Below are 22,559 nucleotides of genomic sequence, written 5' to 3'. Positions count from 1 at the left end.
GAGGAATATGAAATAATTGTGTATTCACTGATTACACAGATTGAAAGTTCAGTATTGTGTGAATGGTTCCAATCTGATAAAGATATTGGCTCACTGCTAGAAAGTCTGCAATCATACATTGGCCACAATAAATAGTGTTGTTGATGGATTTAGTGTCTGCATGTGAGCAGGACAGGATCAGTGCAAAATCACTTGTTATTTGCCATTCTTAACTCAGGCTCCGGATCCTCCCTGTGCAGAAGGGCACAAAAGCTGATGTGCTGCATTTGTGGCCTGCTTCTGTCTGTAGAGAGCTTGTGCCAGCTCTCTGCTTCCCAGGAATTTCACCCTGTGTGAGTGCAACAGGATGTTCTTGGACTTAGGTTTGGTTTATAATGAGCATTTAAAATTCTAGACGTATTGGTTAATTCTGACTGGACACTTAGATCACACAATTAGATTCTTATTCTCTGAGTAGCGGGGTAAACAAAAGGGACCACTTTTCTACCTTGCTAGAAAAGGGTACGGGTAGATACAATTCTGTGAAGAAAGTGTATTGTCCCAGAAACCCAGATAGCTGAAATGTTTGGTGTGGAATTCAATTCTTTGCAAATCCTGAGCGAGGGATTTTCATCATGAGGATCCAGAAGCTTTAACACAGGGCTTAGACTTTGGTGGAGAGCCTTTACAGCTATCAGCAACTCCTCTTTGGTGTAGTCCGGCTTTACACAGTTCCTCCTTTAAGCAGAAACACAAAGTCTGCAGCAGTTAGGTTATAGTGAACTCTTCAAAATTCTAACTTCCAGGGTAAAATTCCATTATAAAACATTTGGTGCCAGTGCTGTAAAATCCCTGTGAGAGTGCTTTATGCTGACTAAGGTGGAAACTTTTTCATTAATACAAATTGATCTCAGAACAAGCAACAACTTTTTGCAATTAATGCATTGTACATTTGTTACTTATTGTTAAGAATCATCAGGGAAGCGAGACTTAACCAACAGTAGTAATTATCACAGATTAAAATAAGGGGCTGTGATGCTTTACGTGCAAACAGCTTGCGTGGTGACTTGGCCTGCAATCCTTAATTTCCCAAACCAAGATCATTTCAAGATACCAGGAAGTCAGCTACGACAGAGAAAAAACCTCATTTAAAAAGTCAAGTCCAGATACAGATTGTAAATAGAACAGGCTGTTTGGGTGGTAATGGCAGACTTATGTTTATATTCTTAGCAGTAGTATTTATAGAATACATGGACTCCGTGCATGAGAAGACAGGTCACATCCCTAAAGAGCTCCCAGACCTATACAAGTAACTCCCCTTGCATCCGACAGCAATGGACATGGTTACCCTAGATAAGATCTTGGATCCTGTTGCATTCAGAAGGTGCAAGAGTGGGCAGCAGTAAAAGCTCCATATCTATGCCAGGCAAGTTGTGGTTTTGTGTTCTCAGACCCTGGATCCACTTCTGTGTAGAAGAGGTGAGCGCTGGAGACATGGCCGTGCTGAGCTTTAACCTGCACCTACCATCCAAAACCTCATTCACTGGCATTAGTAACGGCTCTGCAGTCATTGCCTGTCCACGCTCTGAAGAAGAGGGATTTTGTTCCATTTTCTGACAGGTTTAGTTGCAGATGCTCCTTACTGCATGTTATAGCTGGGGAAAGCATTTGGAGCTAACTGAGCAGATGCAGCCAACAGTCTTGGCCGTGATATTTGTGTGTTCCCAATGCATTTGCAGCATAGTTCAAGTGTTGCATGAGGAACTGTTATGTGTAGTTCACTTTGCAAACACATAGGGCCAGGTCTGTAAGGTTATTTTAAATGTCTTTGAAGTTACCTTTGTTAATCCAGTGCTTGAGATTAACAGACTTTGTACTGTAATTCTAAAGAGGGAGTATTGTTCTGTTACTAGTAACTAGTAACCAGTAACCTCCGTTACTACTGCTATTGCACTTGGAACTTCTTGGCACGACTGCAACTTCTCTTTTAAACCTCTTGTCTTAAAGGGATGTAATTATTATTTTTAGCATTTAACACAAATGCAGCACTGGTATTATGAGATACATAACTAAGCTGTTCCTGGCCCGAGAGTTTTCAAACCTCATAGAAAGACAGATTGCACAGCAAGAGAGCCACTGAAGGTGTGTTAACCTGAAATCGTATTTTATTGTTGCCTGGATTCTTCAGAATTGCAATTCATTATATCATCCTTTTTTATATCTGATGCAATATACAAATGGGAATCCAAGCCGTCTCCCATTCAGTCATTTCTTCCACAAGGAAATTCCACATCCAGTTTGCATTCAGTTAAAGAAACAAACATCTCATACACTCTTTGTACTTTGAAATAGTTCCTCCTTGTCTGAAATCTGAGCTGTTAAACGTTCTAGCACTGGAAACATTTTTACATTTTTGTTGTAGTTGTGCTAGTCAAAAGAACAAACTTAGGTCGCTCAGTGTCCCAACAGAAACTGAGCGACCTTGCCTCAGACTCCTAGACTGTTGAAAATACGCCTCTCGATGCTTTAGCAAGACAGTAGTTCATTCTTTCGTGATGAATTGTATTTTGCTGACAAACTTTATGTCAAGGATTACATTCCTGTGAAGAATGCAGGCAGCTAGGGAACAGAATGTGGCTTTATGTGTGTGGCTCTCCCGGGGGGTTAGCAGGACACGCAGCCTGAGTCTGTACCCTTCGCCTGCTCTAGGCTGCACTCGAAGGGGTCGGCTGCGGGACTCCGGCTTTCCTCCAGCTTTCCCTTGAAGTCTGCCCTGACTCACACAGTTCAAAGCATGTGTCCCAAGTGATGGGGGGGTGCACTGCGGGCCTGCTGCAGCGAGATGCGGGCTTGATATATTGTCTAGCTATGGTGGTGACAGAGATCAGATGTGCTCGAAGGTGAACAGCAGCAGGGACTCCTTTTTCGCTCCCCAAGGTTCCCCCCATGTCCTCAGCTCTCTCCCCTTCTGCTCTAGTAACAGTGCAGCAGGGAAAGCACTCAGGTGCAAGTGTACAGGCCAAGGCCCTATTGTTTGAGTTCCTTTTCTCCAGTTGGCTTTTGGACTCATCTAGGGTGTAACTGAAGAGGCAAGATTATATGGCAGGAGCAATTCTCCACAACATTTTTATGGATCTTTCTTCATTTCCAGTTTTACTTAATTTTTTCACTATTTTATATGCCTTGACATACTCTATTTCTGTCCTGTGACTGAAGTACTGTATTTCAAGCCAATAGCACAGTTCAGGGATCCCAGTTTCATTTTTTTGACTGTTCTCCTTTTAGCTGGTATTATATCAAGGAAGGTACAATTACAAGCAAGACACATTAGCTCGTTAGTGCCGATTTTCACAAGGGTGTATTTCAGCTTTGTGGGTAGAAGTTAAACATGCAACTTCTATCCCTCAGGCAACAATTTAGCTCATTAACCTCTTATATTACATAGCCCAATGAAAAGATTTTTAGAAGAAGAAAAGATACATAGAAGCCTTGTGATATATTGGCTTTGCCATATTTTTTCTTTGCAGTTACAGTAGATGCTCTGTAAATACTAAGGCCTATATTAATTTCAGATAACCCAGTGTAAAGCCAGGGTAACTGTCTTTCATTCTTCCCTACAGCCCGTTGGCCACAAGCCAAGGATCTCACTCAGCACAGCGGGTCGGATATCAGTCTCCCTTACATTAGTGTAAATCCAGATTAATTCAGCCACTTAAGTTAATGCAGGCTTATGCCAATGCCATGCAGAAAAGAATCTGACCTGCCGGACTGCGCAAGATCTTTGGGTCTTGTGTAGGGACCATCCCAGATTCATGTTCTCAGGTGAAAACAGAAATACGTGACATGTCAAGCTGGGCTTCAACTAGGAGAGAAAGTAGAGGAGAAATCTTTTTCTATCACTTTGCATCTTGTATAACCGCCTGGCACAACTTTCACTGGATCCAGAAAGATTGTACACTCCAGAAACTGGAAAGTACTAGTAAGGATCAGCTTGGCAAAGCGTGATGTTAAATGATATTCTTGTTGCCAAATACTGTCAGCAGTGATAAAGCACATCTGAAAAATTACCTATAGCCACCTGCCCTCCCTGGACATCAATAGTTGCCAATTTTTTTACAGTCTTTTGCTCAGCCTATGAAATGCTGGCTATGGGTTCTCATCCCAGGAGAATATTAACAATAGGGAGGAAAAAAATCTAATTTCCTACAAGAAAAATACTGGGTTTGTGCCAGACATTGAGGTGTTTCATACTGACGATCAGCAGTCATTCATCACAATGGGTGGTAACAAGGATTTTGTAATTGCAAATTAATTGTTTTGGCAGGATTACAGTAGATTGTTGGGGTTGTTTTTTGGGTTTGGGTGGTTGGGTTTTGTTTTTGTTTTTTTTCAAAAAATACTCTATAATCTTCCAGTGCCAGGAAGGCGTGTTTTCCGAGTTCCAAATGTTTGGGAACATCAACAAAATCCTCTATACGCCTCCCTTTTAATGATTAATTCACATTACATGATAAGAAGAGTAAATCAAGGACAGCTGTGGTTTGAGAGGTATGTTCAGAGCTGTTATAAATATAGAAGCAAACTCTTCTTTGTTCTAACATTCATTACAAATTCATGGCTTGACCCGCCATCTGTTTATGATAAAATATGGACAACTTGTTAATTCTTCATAAAGGTCATAACTAAGTTCATCTTCTTCTACCTTGGAGAAAATAACTTTTCTTGATGAATTGAGAGAAAACTCCGCAGGAGGGATGGTCGCTTAAAACTGCAGTCACACATCACAGCTGACAGACCCTTTTCTGCCGCTTACTCACTTTGGCTCAGCAAACAACTTCAGGATTGATGGCTGCTCGTGAGCATTCAGCACCACAGCTAGAAACTAATGTTGGAAGGTTGTCTACAGGCCTCATTGATGCAAGTCAGTTGTTCTCCAGAAGGTGACAGAGCTGGATGTGACGGGAGAGGACCCAACAAGCTTTAGTATTCAAACCCTCTGCTTCTCTGGTCCTTGGCACGACCAGGAGCCAGAGCATCAGTGTCCTAAAATTAACTACTGCCCCTATAGACTGCTCTAAGTTGTACTGCTTATTGTGGTTCCCCATGGTTTGTTCCTCTGGTGCATGATCGCTGATGTGCCAACGACAGCCTTTCTTGCCACCAGCTAATCTCACAATACCCTTGGCTACAGAGGATGAGAATAAATGGCCCAAAATTGGTTGGATATATCAGCTGAGGACGCTCCTCAGTTTGGCAAAGTTGTTGCCAGTATCCTAGTAAAAATTTCATGCAGCCCTTTAGAAAGGAAGATGAAAAGTCATAGCCCTGCGTTTCTGAAGTAGAATGGTACCCTCTTGAGTTATGATGAGCTAAAACCATCGCCTTTAGTTTAGGAAGGTGAGGAAACGCATGGAAGAAAATAGATATCTCTGTGAGAAAAAGCTAGTGTTTGTTTTACAAAGCAGAAATCACCCCTCTCTTCTGCTGCAGTGAAATCAGTTTTGTTCGTAATACTGTGGGACAAATCACTGACCCACCAAAGTCAATGGCCAGCTCCCAATGACTTCAGCGAGTTAAGGATTTCAGCATAAAATGAAGATTCTGGCACATGGCTTGCAGTTTACACGACAGAGCTCCAAGGCTATTGGTTATTTTTTTGTCATCTTCACTGTCAGCGCAAGGCATGCTGGAGTATTCTCTGTTCCCTTTATGACTGTATTCCACAAACTGAAGTGGAAGAGAAATGAACCATCCTGAATCCAGAACAAGGGTTCTGAGAAAAAAGACTTAGATCTTTGAAGTAAAAGCCTCAGAAGGGGGAAACAGGAGGGGAGACATCTCCATGTTCCTGCTGCCAAATCTGTCACCTTGGGCTGCGTAAAGCCCAGCTCAAGGCCCGTCTTCTGCCTGCTGATGAAGTGGCATGTCGAAAAGAGGTTGGAGGCTTCTAGGAATGTTTGTTGTACTCCGGGCATCACTTTTAGATAATCCTTTACTCTTAATATGTATGCTTTAAGAACAACTTTTACCTTGGAATTTTCTAGGAATGTGGTCCCTTAATTAACTGAAATGCTAACCATTTCCTCATCTGAGAACTGCATGGGTTTTCTCATGGAATTTCCATGTCTTTAAGGTAATTACAGCTTTAAGAAAGAAAGTCTCCCAGAGTAATACATCCTTCAGGAGTTACAATCAAAGAGCTCCCTGGGCTGTCATGAATGGTCTTGCCACCGCCAAGTAGAACTGATTGCTCTGTTGTGGACAAACTTAGAAATATCGTTTTCATACCTCCACTGGAAATATGCACTTTAGGAAAGAAAGGAAAACTTATGTGAGTTCAGCTCGTATTAACTACGGGCTTCTGTACGGTCATGGGTCCATCACTTAATTGAGTTCACATCACTGAGTCCTCGCCATCGGACAGGTAGGTGCCTTGTTTGGGGTAGTTGTTAGGCTCCATTTTCAGTCATTGTAACACAGGCAGCTCCAGGTAGTAGTTTTATATCACCTTTCCTTAGTAAAGGCTGAATTGCCCTTTGAAGCGGTGATCTCTCTCTGCTGACTGCAAAGAGAACCTAAACAGAGCTAGTTCAGTAAGACGAATCCCATCCCTTTTGCTCTTTGATTCTCTCTCCCCGCATCTGTGAAATGTCTTTAGCTATGGTCAGAGGTGTAAATATTGTGTAACGGCACTAAAACAAGGTTGAGCCTCTACCCAGACTTGCGCTAACTGCCAGCCCCAGTCGATGCAGCCGTAGTTGGAAACCTAGGCACGGAAAGCGAAGAGATGCTGACTACAATGGTGGCTGGCCGTGTCATTCCCCTGGGGACTGTGAGCTACAGAAACCAGGTCCTGCTCATGCCTTTGAGGCAGTGGCTGCTCCCTGTTTGCACAACAATTCGCACAGCTCATCTCTGCTGGAGTTTCTGGGAACTTCCATAGTACAAGTTATTTTGATGGTTCCTTAGTAAAGGAGAATGTGCTGCAAAAAGACCATATTCGTCAGTGTTTTGTTTGAAGTGGAGCACGTTCTGTCACAGTGTTATTGTCTCATGTTCCAATACAGCCTCCAGTGATCCTATTAATTGGAAGAATAACTTTTCCTTTTTGATATTTTATATTTAAAAGCCTAGTTCATTAAGTGCATTTTTTTTTGTTGGAGAATTAAAGCCTCCCACCAAGATCAGTGGATTGGAAATGGAATTCCATCGTGACCATTTTACTCTTTTTTTTAATGTGAAAAAGAAGAAAGCATGAAAGACAAGCCTGTTCAAATATTGGCATTCATTTTCTCTGAGTTACTCTGAGATGTTACAGTGTCTAGGATCCTGTTTTTAAAAATATTAACAGTAGCTAATTCACCATTTAAAGTTTGTACTACTCACCTGAAGAGGTTTTTGCCACTTTTTAATCCTTACGACACGCAGTATGTATCACTAGCAGTCTTCCCAATAGCCTTTTGAGATTTATAATGACTGCTAAGGCGTTAAGGTGACAATTTTTCAGATCATCTTTGAAGAGCAATTAGTATCAGCCCGCTGGTGATTGATCCCTTGTTTGACTGTGCAAAGAGATGAAACGCAGCATTAGTTCAGCATCATATATTTCAAAGCTGAGCAGCTCCCTGTCTAGAGAATGCTCAGGCGGGACTGAGATAATGGAGATGAGCAGCCTCTTGCTGAAGTTCAGTAATCCTAATGGAGTCCTTAGTTTAATTACTCTTTTTAATAAGTTGCATTTTGATAGCATTGATCGTTAACTGATGAATAACTAAAATATGTGTTCAGTGGAGCTTCAGTTCCCAAGATATTCTTTCAGGCTAACATCTGCAACAGGAGTCAGTATCATTTCCTTGCAGTTTTTTGGGTGGAATAAACTGTGGAATATTTCCACTTTGCACCTGCCACAGATCAAAACATGGCACAGGTGCTGTAGGTGGCATGCTAGAATATCGTACCCTGTAGGCAATCCCGTACCATTTCACATTGCTGCTTGATCCTGGTCTTGAAATCCAGTTTGAACGCTTGTGAGAAGCAAGTTCTGCCTGATTGGTATAATGAGTCGGATGACATTTCCTCATTAGCATCCACCTGGGCTGCATTGCACAAGTACTTAGGGGCACTGTCACTCCCCAGAATATTCACGTATTCAGCTCTTAATCTCTGAACTCTCTGTACACAATGGAACTTTTCAGAATAGCAAAGTCAAGCTTAATTATTCAGTGAGACGTGCTGGATGTACTGGTCAGGTCTTGTTCCTTAGGGTCATGTGTTTGAAAGCACAGCTGTAGGCAGTTTGCAAGGATTGCTTTTCTCTTTTCCTTCTAAGATACTGTCACATCAGCCATGAGCATTTTCTGCTATAATTTATTGTTTCTTCCCATACTGAGTCAGAAGGGTATGCATTTTTTCTTGGCCAAATTAAACAAATCAGTCATTTCACAAAAGTTTCCAAATGAAAGATTGTTGTAAGCAAGACCAGATATGTTCTCTTTACAGATCTGGGGTTCAAAAAGAAGAAAAAAAAAAAAAAAAACAAAGAAAGAAAAGAAAAGAACAAGGAAGCTTGAAAAACAGCCTACAGTTTGCTTTGGGCTAATTAGATCTTATCAGAGAAAAGACAGGAATTTCTTTCTTTAGCATGATGCCATGGTGAAAATTGAGCTGGTGTTTATGAAAGCAAGTTGCATGCAGCTTTTCAGCTAGAACTATAGAGTTTAAATTACTGATACTCATAAAAAGCCTGATGTTAAGGTGTACGGAGCACTGACTTTCAGAGCACACACATGCATGCTAATAAGGTCTCAGGAACGGAGCAATTACAGGACGTTTGTCATTCATCTCAGATGCCATGTTAGAATGTTATTAATAGGAACTTATCTTGCTTTCTTTCGGACTTTCATAGAGGCAAGAAATAAGACCCCTGGGGTGAAAAACACTCTACCCTATCCTTAATGCCTTGAAATACTTGAACTCTGAAGTCAGTAAAGCATGACTCTGAATATTGGAGCTTTAGCCATCGTGTTATCCTTGGCTTCAGCAGCTTTCGGCAAACTGGGGACAAACCAGTATCTTTAAACATCAGATGACTGCAGACTGATGAATCAAGAAAAAAGCCTCTTGCCTTCATCTTAGTTATGACAGTCATCTTGAACTATATCTCCCTCCCTCCAATATCTAAATATTGGAGTATGTTTAGGATCGGCTGAAGGGATGCTATGACCTTCTGCTGGAAAAAGCAAGTCTCTTACAACAAAGACTAACATCTATCTCTTAGAGGTCAGAAAAGTGACATTTTTAAAGGTGACGTGGTCTAAATGCATCCCTGCCTAGCCAGCAGCCCTCAGCTAAAGCATAAGCAATGCTTCATTACCCCATTCAGTCCTGAACAGATCACAGCCTGTCCTCTGCAGTGGTAAATCTGTACCTTTTGCTGTCCCCATTAAGCCTCAACACAGGGATTCTTTGGACTGGCTCTCGTATGTGTTCCTCCTGCTGCCCAGCGGCAGCCCTGCCCTGGCTGCATTCGTTCTTATTCCTCTCTTTCTCTGGCTATCTTTTGTGGATCAGGAGTTGATGAAGACCCTGACAGATCTCAGCACTTACTGTAAATTCATTCTATTTTAATACCTAATATTCTCCTGAGGCATTTGCTTTCAAAGCAATTAGACATCTGTCAGCGCCTTTGGTGGATTTCAAGCTTTCATATCAGTATCCTAAGGTGGAAATAGCATTCCAGTTGAAAAATCATAGCTTGGTCTTAAGGTTGGAGTTTTTCAGTAAGTAAATCTTCTTTAAGCTGATGAATGCAGCTGCTGCCTTGACAATTTGTGAGTTTATTTCCTTCTGGATATCCCCACCGGCTTGCATGTTACTGCCAAAGAATGTGAATGGAGGCATTTTTGTCTTCGTTTTGCCTTCTCAAGCAGTGTTTGAACTGGGAGTTACAAAGGCTCTCATTAGGTTGGCTTTTTGTAACTGTTCATTAACCCCCTCTTTTTTACAGTGCTGAACAATCCTTTGATCTTTGTGTGTGGGTGGATTTCCAATTTACAATGGCTATATTGTCAGTTTAGTGCATTATGGTTAAATTTTGCATATGCATTTTTCTGATATGCCGGATGGAAGGAAAAAACCACTTCTTTGTTTGACACTGGCATCTCTATTCAACCTCTTGTCCGAGTCCCCAGCTTCCCGGAGTAGGCAAGTTGCTTGTGGGTTTTCTCTCAGTACTTGCGGAGCAGCTCAGGTGGCAGGCAGAGATCCACACAGCTCCAAACTAGGTTCCAAAACCGGTCCTCCACGTTCACAGATCACTTTACCCCCTCATGGCATCAAAACATGAGCATATCTTGAGAGTTACATCAATACTTTTCAGAGTGTTTTTGTTAATAACAGTGCAACAATTGAATATTTGCCAAAAAGTCCATTGTCCCTCAACGGCATTTTAAATACAATCATCGCGGTTTCACCATGCAGCACTGGAGCCTCCCCGTGTTCTGTACAGTGGGACTGTACCAGTTATACAGAAGCTGGATCGGGTGCTGGGCTATGACAGTACTTTTGCCCCCGCGGCCCCGGCCGCACTCTGCCACAAGCGATACGTTCTCTCTGGCAGCTGTTGGCTGCCTGGAAGTTCCTCTGGTTGCAAGAAGGGCACAGCACCTTTCCTTACTGAAACTGCTCATAGCCTGGGTCCAAGTCTGAGGGTCCTGTATCGGAGGGCACAGGGTGAATCTAGACCTGAAAATTGTTCCGTGGATATGCATACTTGCTCCATAAATATTTGGGAACAGAGAGACCATAGCAATGCATTTAGCTGTCCAGAGTAGGAGGGAAGGTATTTAGGGGAATTTGCTGTTCAGTTGGAGTTTGATTTTTATGCCTCTTTTAATGATGTCCTCTCTTCATAGTGCAGCATGAGTAACAATTCCCCCTTTGTATGTATTTTGTATCTATTCCTATTTCCTATTGAAATTCCTAGGAAAGAGGCTATCCAAGTACAGAGTTGAAAATTTCGTCTTAAAATAAGCCAGATGTCCAACCTTCCTTTAGCTGCCAAGCCCAAAAGAGTTCAAGAAAGATGTTAAAATCTGTCTTCCTGGCTGTGAAAAACTAATTGCATAGCATAGGTGATGATCCCAGTCTCCCAGGAGAAGGAATAAAACTGCTTCGGGCAAAAACTCTGCTGTTATTTGTCTAAGGATTGGAATTGGCAGTGTCTGTGGAAAAAGTTTCATTGCTTGCCCTCCTTGCTGGTTAACAAATGCAGAGACAGGAACACAGACAAAGGTAGGTGAGTGTCTGTACATTGGTATCTGAAAACCTTATTCACCTTATGAGAAAAATGCTCTTTTCATTCTTTCCTTCTTTGTTTTTTGTTATTTTTTCCTCTCTCTTAAGAGCATTCATAAGCACGGGGAGTGCCTCAAAGCCAGACGCAAAGGTTTCAGGCTCACTATTTTACAATCACGTGAAGGAACCCCATGGCCTGAATGGGTTATTTTATGCTAGGTGATAAGAGCTATTCTGATTGTAAAATGGATGTACAATTCAGTCCCCTTGCAAAGACTTTTGTGAGGATTAAGATTAGTAAAGCACTCCAAAGACTGAAAGTGCCGTTGAAATCCTGAGGATTAGAGGTTGCATATGACTAGTGAAGCGGAAGGGCCTAATAGTTGCATTTATCAGGATAAAAATTGTTAACTTTAAATCCAAATGTAATGGCCATGCCTGACTGGCTTCCAGACTGGTAGAAGTCACTGAGGGCACACTGTGCTGGGAAGAGCAGAGGGACACCCAAGACTAACAAAATGCCTACATCTCACTGCAGAAGCTGAAGTTATGGAGGGGTTTTAAATAAGGGACTGTGACGATTGCTTTTTGTAATAGCTCACTGTAGGGTATATAAGGGAAGGGCTCATTCAGCATAGTCCTAAATACCATAACCATTGTTGAGGTATTAATAGACAGTGACCAAATTTTGAGGTAAAGTCAACACCTGAAAATCTAAGTGCAGAAAATCTGTCGTAAACTAGTGTGTTGACCCTAAATTGAACTAAGAAGGATGTAAAGGAACAAACAAACAAACAAAAAAGTATTTAATTTAAAATAAGCAGTTACAAAATGCATGTACAATTTTAATATCGCGTGACTGCTACCTTCAGAATGCAATAATGGGGTCCTGGAAGGGGCTGCGTAGCTGGAAACACAGAGGTAAACTGCTCACCAGGATGCCTTAGTGGCAAAGTCCAGAAAGAATATGAGCCAGAGATTGTTCTGAATGGAGAAGCTGAGTCCTAGAGAAAGGCACTGGGAGAAAGAATAGGAATACAGAGCTGGTGGGGAAAATGAAGAGAAAAGCAAATACAAATTTGATGAGTACTGCAAATACAAGAAATCTGTTTAATAAACAGTCATTAATGTGAGTGACTAAAGAATAAAATTAGGTAGAGTCATCATTCTATTTGACAACAGGCTTCACTGATCCTACAACTCCTGCTACCCAGAAATAAAGAGTTCATGTTGTACAAACGTATTTCTGCACTGGGTTGTCCGAAGCAGGACTCCATCAGCTCTATTTGACATGGTCCTGTTAATCTGAGGCCATTTTTTATCAGGCCTTTCAGGGATTCACACAGGAAGCTCCCTGTGCTCCAGCCCTGAACAAGCTATACTTCTTGCATCAGATGATCTTTGAGAAGCAGCAGGGGTTTTTGTGATACTTACAGAACAAAATGACCCCAGCTTTGCTGTGCTCTCACCCATAGTTGGGAGAGGTGGAGGCCTGTGTACATCCATGAGTTCTTTTGCCCCTGAGTCCTAGCCTTACAAGCATCCACACTACTTACACATCCTTCGTACTTGGACTTCAGCCCAACCTCAGTGGTGCACATCTTTTGAGCCTCTTCCATGTTCGGCATGCCGTTTTTAAGAAGTACCACTCTGAGGCGATAGTGTTTTTCAGGGAGAGAACTCCAGTGCCCTGACTTTGTTCAGGAACAGCAGAGGAGAGAAAGCATGATCTCTTTGACATCATCCTAATTATATCTCCTGAGTTTTCCTCCACCTCCTCCTCTCCCCACACACAGCTTGTGTGTGGCTTTAGCAGAAATAGGAACCTTACCAAAGTCCTGCAACCCATTGTTTCTTTATTTTAAATACAAGGTTCTTTTATTAACTCCAGCTGGTGCACCTCACTGTGCTCACTGTGTTTGCTTTATTAAAATTGAACAGCGTGCAAGTAGGACATTGTAAATCACAAGTGACTGGGCCAGAGGAAGAGGGAGGGAGAGGTAGGGACTCCAATTGTGTGACAACAAAGAGAGCATATAAAGAGGCTGGGCCTCCTGACTAATAGAAGCCAAAACTCGTGGAGTACAATTTGCAATTGCTCCCAGGAGGACAGACAAGTGCCAGACAGTTAGCAAGGATAGATGAGAGTGAATACTTGAATACCTGATGTGTTCTCCCGTATATTGGAACAGAGCTTCTCTAGAGGTCCGGGCATACAGTAGAAGCTGCCTGCCTCTGCTGTAATCTTTGGTTTTATCTTGTATTGGTGCCTGGCAGTGGTCATCTTGTCTGTGGAGGAAGCCTTGTTAGACCATCCAAGTCTTGGAGAGAGCTTTTAAAGCAAGGCAACCAGTACCACTGGGTCCCTCATGGAGAGGGAGGTGGAAGCTGCTCATCCATAATGAAGCAGTGTACGTTTTCCAGCTTTGCCTCTTTGTGGAGGGAATTGCATTTCTGCCTGCTTGAACCTCACGGATATCCACAAGGACAGTCAGTGGAGATGGACTCAGAGCAAGTCCAGACAGAAAGACAACAGCTTCCTTCCCTGTGCCAGGACAGTTCCTCTGCTCACAGCACTCCCTGAAGCTGCAAAATCGTCATGGACAAATGCTGTATGAATGGTCCCTGGTTGACATGATGTGCCTGTTGTTGAGTCCTCAGCACGACAGCGAGCTGCCAGCCTGCTGCAGACTTCAGCTCTGGCAGGGATTTTTCAGGTGTATGTGTGTGTGTGGTTTTGAAGCTACTCTGCTTGGACCATGTCTCAGTGCCTTCTCTCCTCTAGTGCTCCTCAACCTGTGGGAAAGGCCTCCAGTCCCGCGTGGTCCAGTGTATGCACAAAGTCACCGGGCGCCATGGCAATGAGTGCCCCATCCTGTCCAAGCCAGCGGCCTACAGGCAGTGCCACCAAGAGGTGTGCAATGAGAAGATAAACGTCAACACAATTACGTCGCCCAGACTTGGTGAGTGAAGGGGGTTGGGGGGGAAGATGCCACCTGTGAAGGAGCAGACAAAGCCCAGGGTCCCAGTGTGATAAAAGTGGGACTTCAGAGGATTGCCCAAGGCCAGAAATTAGGAGAGCCCCCCGGCCCCCTGTCAGACTCTAGACTAAAACTCTAGTGTTGATAAGTCCTTTTATCCATCAATCCCTGCCTCAGACTTTGCCCAAGCTGGAGCGCTCAGCTGTGGATAGACCTGAGAGACCAACAGGAGCACACAAATGGTGGGTGGGTAATTGATTGATTGATCAGAGAGGTGAGGGAGCTGACAAGCGTATCTTTCTCTGTCACAAACACCTTCACCCCCTGCTTTCACTGTGGTGAGTGTAAAGTACGATAATTTATTCATCTGTGCCCCAAGAAAAGTACATGACCGTGATAAGTAGAGCATTGCTGTTTAGTTTTCTTCTCCCTTTTCATTTGCTGACACGAGAATGTGGTTTGATGAATTAATTTGCCCAGGGAGGCAAGAGAGCATCCAGCCTCCTTCTCTGAACCCTTTGATTTTCTATCACTGTCCTTTTCCTCACCCTCCCTGCATCCCCTGTGTACCTGGCTGAGATGAGAGTATGGTGATAAGCCATCTGTTTCCTGAAGCACCTTAACACTGTATTTAAGAAATGGCTCTAGTTAAGAATGCTTCTGTTAATACAAAATTGTGGGAATCCATGATTTTCCACATCACTTTTGTTTAGTTTATAAGGGGATAAAAATATATTTTCCCAACTTCAGCCCTGTGTGTTCAGCCACAGCTCCAAGAACCAAGCTGGTTTCTTTACGTTTCACACATCATCACCAGTCAGATGAAGCTAACTAAGCCATCAGCTACACTGACACAGCCTCATCGGTGCCTCCCATTACCTTTCAGTACAAGGGGCTGGCTTGTAAACAATGCTGCTAAGAGCTTACCGGAAAGAACAGCCTTCACCCTCTCAGCAGAGCCAGTCTTCCAGGCTAAGAAGTCTCCCATACACATGAAAAGGCAGAGCTGCTAAGTAATAGAGAGCCATTTTCTAATAGCACTGTCCAGTATTAAAATAACACTTAAAAGTAGGACTGGACCTGAAGCTTCTGAACTGAAATATGTTTCCCAAAAGTTTAACAGATGTTTAAAAGAATATGGGAAACTTTATTCTTGCAAATGCAGTCATACCGGGGAGCTTCTAACCTCTTTTGTTCAAGAACATATGAGAGTACTTCCCAGATATTTTAGCACTAAGAGCATAGTGGAAGGAAAACATTTCATTTGAGAAGTAAGCCCTTGATACACTGATGAGACAAGAAATCCATCCTAATTCACATTTTAGGACAAAGCAATAAAAAGCTCACGTGTTTAGAAGACTGAGGAGGCTCAAGTCCCTGCTGAAAGTAATCTGCAAGTAATTTGGGATGCTTTTGTTTCTAAACTGGTCTTGGAATCACAAGGGCCAGAAACAGTAATATTTGATATTAGCAGAAAGATATATCCTTGAGTGTTTTCCTCTTCCTGCTTATAAACAAATTCTCATTGGATTATCTTTAAACAAAATTTTCTGTTTTCTGCAATGGAAACCTCACAAAAAAAATTATACAGAAAAAAAATCCAGTAGTCTACAAACCACAAACCCCATGCTGCCTTGTCCCCGCTCCAGAATGTTCGTCGTCCCAGTTAACAGTTTCAGAAGTATCTAAGTGTGGAGTTCACCTCAACGGGTTTTTACATCTGTGGCCAGTGTCCCTCAGTGATGACAAATTCAGAGGGGGTTTATTCTGTTCCTCAGGCACCTGACCCATGTCGCTTCCTAGACATGCTTACTTCATGGAAGTCTACATGTCTTACTCCTACATGTCTTACTTCACAACCTATGAGGAACCTTGGACCTCTAAAATATTAGAGTCCTAGCCTTGGTTGTGGCTCAGTGTCTTCTATATGAAGTCTCTCATCTCAGATTCATAAGGTCTATCTTAGATGTTCTTGCAAGATGAGTAATTTATTCAGCCACGTCATGTTTTCTGAACACTCTGCCTGGCTGGAACCATAGTTAGTGGGGAGTGCTGCAGATCTGGGCCTGTTTGTCACTGAGGCAAAATACGTACAACATGAGGAGGCTTGCGCTCCCCAGCCGTGTCCAGCTACACCCTTGCAGTAAGCACTTCCAAGAGCCTGGTGTTTCAATAGGAAGAACATCATCTGATCTCCAGTGCTGACAGCGAGATTGGCCCTTTCTTCCCTCATATGCAGTGATTTTGATCACACCTGCAGTGCTGTTCTCTGGCTAATCTGCTAGTTTCTCCTTTCTTTTCTCGTCCAAAGCTGCTCTCACGTACAAGTGCACAGGCGACCAGTGGACAGTGTACTGCAGGGTGATCCGGGAGAAGAATCTGTGCCAAGACATGCGGTGGTATCAGCGCTGTTGCCAGACTTGCAGAGACTTTTATGCAAACAAGATGCAGCAGAAGAGTTAATGAACCTGTGCTACTTCTTAGGGTATTACAGCTATTTGTATGTAAATCACGGACTAGTAGGTCTGAGTACTGGAACTTCATGAGTTGCTACAATGTGGTGGATTCCAAAGCATACCTAATAAGACTTGAAACTAATTCTATAGACTGGATACCAAAGTAATCCACTCATCCACCTTAAAAAAACAAACAGAAAGAGTCATCTCAAGGAGCCAATCATTCTATCGTATTTTGACATCCTTACATTTTTCATTAATGCTTTTTACTTTAATATATTAAATCACCAGCCACTGGATGGCTTGCTACCGTTACAGGACAAGAGTTGCAAAGTGATTACATTGACTAAGGTTATGGGTACCTCCATGGAGGAAGGCCTCTGGCAAAATAATTCAGCAAAGGTAGAGACATTACTTAATCTTTTACTCTTGGCTTTCATCTGATGTTTTCAATTCCCAACAGTTATTCCACTGTGGAGTGGGCTTGGGGTGACACATAAATGAAAGGCTTAATTTATAGAGAGGATTTGCTGTAAAAGCTTGTGAAAACTGATAGCAGAGAATGGATGTCTCTGAAATTCCTGCAGAAAAATCAGTACAATTATATCCAACATTCCAAGTCATATTTTTAGAGCAACTAATAGGGCCTGCTCTTCTTTCTGATTTAAAAAAACAATCCTCTCTCTCTTTTCCCCAGAATAATATAGTTTCTTTTATGAAACTTAATTTTTCTCTAAGCTTAATGAAATGGAAGCTTATTAACAGTGGTAGATAGTTATTTTAAGCAAGAACCGTTTACATGAGATGTGAGAAGCCAGAAATCATTTCATCCAGAAGAGTTTACTGAGGGATCGCTTGGCCTAATTTCTCTCCAGTTTTTAGAAGTCAATCAGATAACGAGACTGAATGTGGATTTTAAGAGGACCACGAAACTGGATAGGGTCGGTACAGAAACAGGATTTGGAACAACCTTTGTGTGAAGGATGGAGTGGAGAGCAGAACAGGTGTTTCCTGTCTCTTGCTCTTGTATACTTCTGAGGTTATGTAGCCTTTTGAGGCAAAAGTAGTCAGGGATATGAGACATTCAAAGTGTAATCTTGAGCTTGTTGAAGCCATAAGGCTAAGACTTCCATTGCCTTCAGTAAGGGTTAGAATTTTACTCACTGTGTTTTAATGCTTCCTGTCTTACTTTTGTGGTGCTGTCAGGTTTGGTGCTATCAGATTGGTGCTATCAGAGCACTTAGCAAGTGCCGTGTACATGATACCCTCTTCCATGTCTCTGCACTTTAAACCAAACTCCTCGCTGAGATGTGAGACTTGAAACAGGAGCTCTACCCAGGGCAGAGTTTGTCCCCTCCGTTAGTCCTACAGATGAATGTCTCTCTATCATATCTTGCTCCAACATGTATCATTTTCCTTGCCAGGGTCCAAGGCCAGTTGTGCAGTGGTTAAGTTACAGCCCACTCTTCATGATACGAACAGAGCCGTTTGGATGAATTGTAGCTTTGTACTCGCTCTAGAACTGCGTGTTACTGTTTTATTCTTCGGAGATGGGTGCAGAACTAAGCCCAGCTACTTCCCCCAGCCCCTGGGCCAGCCTGGGTTGCAGCTCACACCTGTCCTCAACTTGTCTTTGTTGCTGTTGCCTCTTTTTTTCAATGCAAGGAGGGCTAAACATATGTTAGTACCTAACATATCTTTAAAGCAACTTTTTCTTCCTTATTACAATCCTTTCAATATCCAGGACCTCACTGGAATAGCTCATTAGCGTTTTATTAAGGGCTACGTTTTTTTCAAGCACAAGGAGCTAATGTTCATCGACAGGCTAATACTTTGTGGGCTTCACATTCGCATCTGTGCTTAGTGGTGCAAATGAGCGTGTGTGCACACATTTGCTGGCCTGTATGCACAAAGGCACATTTGCACACAATTTTTTCTCAAGTGCCTGTCTCAAACAGATCTGCTTTCCAATGCCCCAGATGATTTTCTCTGTCAGGGAAATGATTCCAACTCGTTTTTTATTATACTGGATGTTCTTTTGACATCTCGTAGTCAGGATCAGACCTCCTTCTGTTATTCCCACCCTGTAGCCCAAACACAGAGGTTGTGTAACTATTTAGCAAGTAATCAATGGAAAATGTTGCTGGCGGGGGTGACAAGGAAGATTTAGGCAATACCACAGTGATGTTCAGTTAGGCAAATTAATAGGTAGATGAACTGCTAATGAGAAAGTTCCAGGAGATCAGACAGAACCCAGAGGACCTAATTTATGTTGGTAATTCACAGTGGTAGTTTCGCCCCTTGCCTGCTGTCATACCCTGCAGTAGCACAGCTCTGCCTATACAGCAGGGCTGTGACTGTCCTTGCTGCCTCCCTGCCACCACCCCACCCCACAGCAGTTGGACTAAGATGGGTCCCCTTACGTCCTTCACTTGTTTGGAGTTTGGTGTTTTTCTTTTGATGGGCAACGCTTGCCCATGAAGTGGCCTGGCCTGATGAAACGCCACTCCCTTGCTGATCATTTTTGGCATTACTAATACTCACATTAGGCTGTTGAAGGATTTGCCACCGAGCTTCTCTGTTATCTTCGAAGGATAGTATGTGCATTTACTATTAATAGAAATCAAAGGTGCTTTTGAGTAGCAGGTGTCATTTTTCCTTCTGGTGCTGATCTGTCACCCTCTCTAGGCAAAATGTGGGCTCCTAGAAAGGTGCACAGGAGAGGAAGGATTTTAATTCTTATGGTTTTCACTAATAATTCACTACTGGCCACGGTCCAGAACAGGATACTAGGCTAGTTAGACCTGTGGCCTGTCCCAGTATGCTAGGTTGTGGACTTAAAGGACATTTGTATTCAAGTTCTTGGTCCTACCTAAGGAAACATTAATTTACAAGGAAGTCTTTTGAATGTCTGAGCACTGAAAAAACCACCTCACTTGCTCTCACAGCCCACAGATTAGCGTGTATCAACCTTTTTTTTTTATAATCAGAAACCATCGTTAATTAAAAACTGATGTCACAACACAGCTCTATTTTATTACATTCTCTTACTTCATATGGTGACAACCTTCCCATTTTATAATAGCCAGGAAATAATAATAATAAAAAAGTTTAATTCTGTTCAATACTCCTGCACTTCTGTTTTATTTTATAGGAGCTTTACTATGAATTTACAGCTATGCTCTGCCCTCAGTTACTACATACTGGTGAAAAGAAAGCTGTTTGTTTCCGTGTATCTATGACAATACTTTTTTTAGTTGTTCGTAAGAGATTGACGCTCTTTTGATTACAGTGGTGGTATTTCCATATTGTAAACAATACTCTGTACTGTTACTCAAGTACTGTACATTTCTAGTTGCACAATTGTGTTATTGAGTGTAGATTCTCACTATCTCATGTATGGTGCTATTTTTTGTTGGTGGAAAAGAATCTTAGCAGTCGATTATTGCTTGATATTTTATTATAATACAGGGATATATTCTCCATGGCAATAATATCATTTAAGTTTTTCATTACAGAGTGAAATGTATATATTTTTCCATTAGCTAATTTGCATATGTACTGTATCCATGGTAAGTTTCTTTTTGGTGCTGGTTATAAATAGAAAAGATAAAAACAGTCAAACCGAATGGAACCGGTTGTAAATGAAAACCAAAAAAAAAGAAAAGAGGATCATTCCATTTTGAAAAAATTGAGTATGTTGAATAATAAATTTATTTTTTCCATAACAACTTTAATAAGGTTTCTGAACTTGAAAAAAGTGCAAAGGACAAAATAGCTAGTATGAAAATTAAGAGAAAGGAGTGAAGCTGTAGGTAGCACATTACGCATCTGTCTAATACTGGACTGAGACTGGGATTCGGTTAAGTCTAGGCCAACTGTTTCATAGCTGTGGTAGGTGTAAAAGGTCATTTGTCGCTAAAATTCTGGCATCTCAGAGTTCCCAGTGTGCTAACAAATCAAGAAATGATGGGTCTTGTCCCGGTCGGGTTGCAAAATAAAGCACAGGGAATGTTAATACCTGATTAATGCCTTGCAAGGTCTGTGGTCAATGACACAACAGTAGAAAATGCCTGTCTGGAAAATGTGAGCCAGGCTCCCTTTGAGGTATCGCTGCGTTCGCCTGAGCAGGCTGCGGGAGGAGGGTGGGAGGAGGGCCATTTTGCAAGTGCTTTTGAAAAGGGTTGCTTTCAATGTGTGTTGGAGCTGAGATGAAGTGGCAGCTTGCTGTACGTTTAATGGTAGCTGCTCCGCAGGCACAACCTGACAATGAACGCTGTTGAGCATGTGGAAATTTATTTTGGAGCAAAATTATCCCATCCATTGGAAAGGTATCTACATAACCTGGCTGCACACTTCCCTGGTGTGAAATAAACAGAATTACTTCAGAGCCAAGTGTTTTGGATGTCTTTGTTGTAGGCACTAGCCAGAAACTTTGTACTATTTAATTCCCCCTTCAGCATGGTGAAGATGTTTTTTGCAGATATGCCTGTAGGATCTTCTCCCACCCTGTCTTACAAAGATGCCGTCGTCCATATCCCATTCCAGCTCAATTCTTGTTAAATGGACAGTTCCTGGAGATGGGAGCAGCACCTTTCTAAAGCAGCCTTAAGTACGGTTAGTGTGAGAGTCCTCCTCTCAAAATGATTTCCAGAAATTGAGTTTATACTTATACTAAAAATAGAGCTCATTTACTGATCTCACGCTGGCTTCTTGGTAATGGCACAGCACTGATTGATAGGCTTCCTAGTTTTCAGAGGTAGCCTTAGGAGATACCAGCCCAGCTGCCATCATACCGTTAACAGCAGCAAAATTGTAGAAACTCCATCCAAGTGTTGCTGTATATTAACACATCATCGTGTTTGTGTATTGCCTGGAGTCAACATATGATTGCAATTGTTGACCTGTTCAAACAATAAAACATAGCTGTAAGCCTTTGGAAGCCAAAAGGCTTTACATTAAGCTGGGATATGGCAAAGGGTGGGAGGGGTGTAAGGAATGTTGTCATACATTTGGCTTGAAATTTTCCTGGTATGTGCCAATATCTCTTCTATAAATCCAGTAGTTTGCCTAGTTTGCATGTAGCTGTTTGCTGGTTTTCTCTTATTCCTAATCCTCATCTCCTAACCGAGGAACCAGATGATTTGAAGCTGTTGTCATCTCAGTTGTCTTTTTATTCAAGACACCTCAGCCAAGATCATTAAAGCCAGGTGGAATCAGATGGCTCTGATGCTCTGGCGTAAAAATACCAGAAGGAAAGTATAATTTCTCCTCAGCTGCTTGGAGTTTAGTTCTGCCTCCATCTACTCCACCTGCTTCCTTCCTGCACCTCACTCTCTTGCAAGTCCTGGTGTACACAGCAGCCTTAGCTGTCTCTTGGTCCCTTCTGGCGTGCTAGCAGAACCCTGTTTTCTCTGGAAGGAAATTTCTTTCCAAAAAGCTCTATATGGATTACCATGCTCTGGCGTCAACCCCGTGCCGTCACCCAGAGTACTGCTGTTGGAGGACTTTGCTCTGTTGGTGCAGTGAAAACCTCAAGTTCCTTTGTGCTTTCCCCAACACCAGATGGTCCATTAGGAAAGGTATGCTTTCTTCTTATTGAAGAAGAGCGTCAGCACAAACACCAAGATGCCATGGAGTTCCAGGCAGAGAAGAACCATGCCAGATGCACTCACATTCAATGCACTCGCACTTCTGACGGTGTAAGAAAAGAAGCCCTGGTAACCTGCTTGCTGGCAAGTTACTTCCCTCACTTGTTGTCCTGCTGCTGTATGAATATAGTGCACCCAGAAACAGGCAGGCTGTGGGAACTGCTCCTGAACAGCATTTCTTCTGCGAGTACTTGGAC

At 42.4% G+C, this 22,559-nt stretch overlaps 1 protein-coding gene across 1 annotated transcript in view; it reads left to right on the top strand.

Moving 5' to 3' along the window:
• Positions 1-21,054, top strand: part of ADAMTS17 (ADAM metallopeptidase with thrombospondin type 1 motif 17) — a 191,410-nt gene extending 170,356 nt beyond the window's left edge. Inside the window, exons 23-24 of the mRNA XM_063347091.1 lie at positions 14,060-14,237; positions 16,567-21,054. Coding sequence (XP_063203161.1) covers positions 14,060-14,237; positions 16,567-16,718 — 330 coding nt within the window. The 3' untranslated portion in view covers positions 16,719-21,054. The remainder of the gene's footprint in view (positions 1-14,059; positions 14,238-16,566) is intronic.
• Positions 21,055-22,559: the final 1,505 nt, after the last annotated feature.

Source organism: Chroicocephalus ridibundus, chromosome 9 (genome assembly GCF_963924245.1).
Source record: "Chroicocephalus ridibundus chromosome 9, bChrRid1.1, whole genome shotgun sequence".
Taxonomy (NCBI): Eukaryota; Metazoa; Chordata; class Aves; order Charadriiformes; family Laridae; genus Chroicocephalus; species Chroicocephalus ridibundus.
Note: the sequence above shows the minus strand (reverse complement) of the source record. Positions and strands in the feature narration are given on the sequence as shown.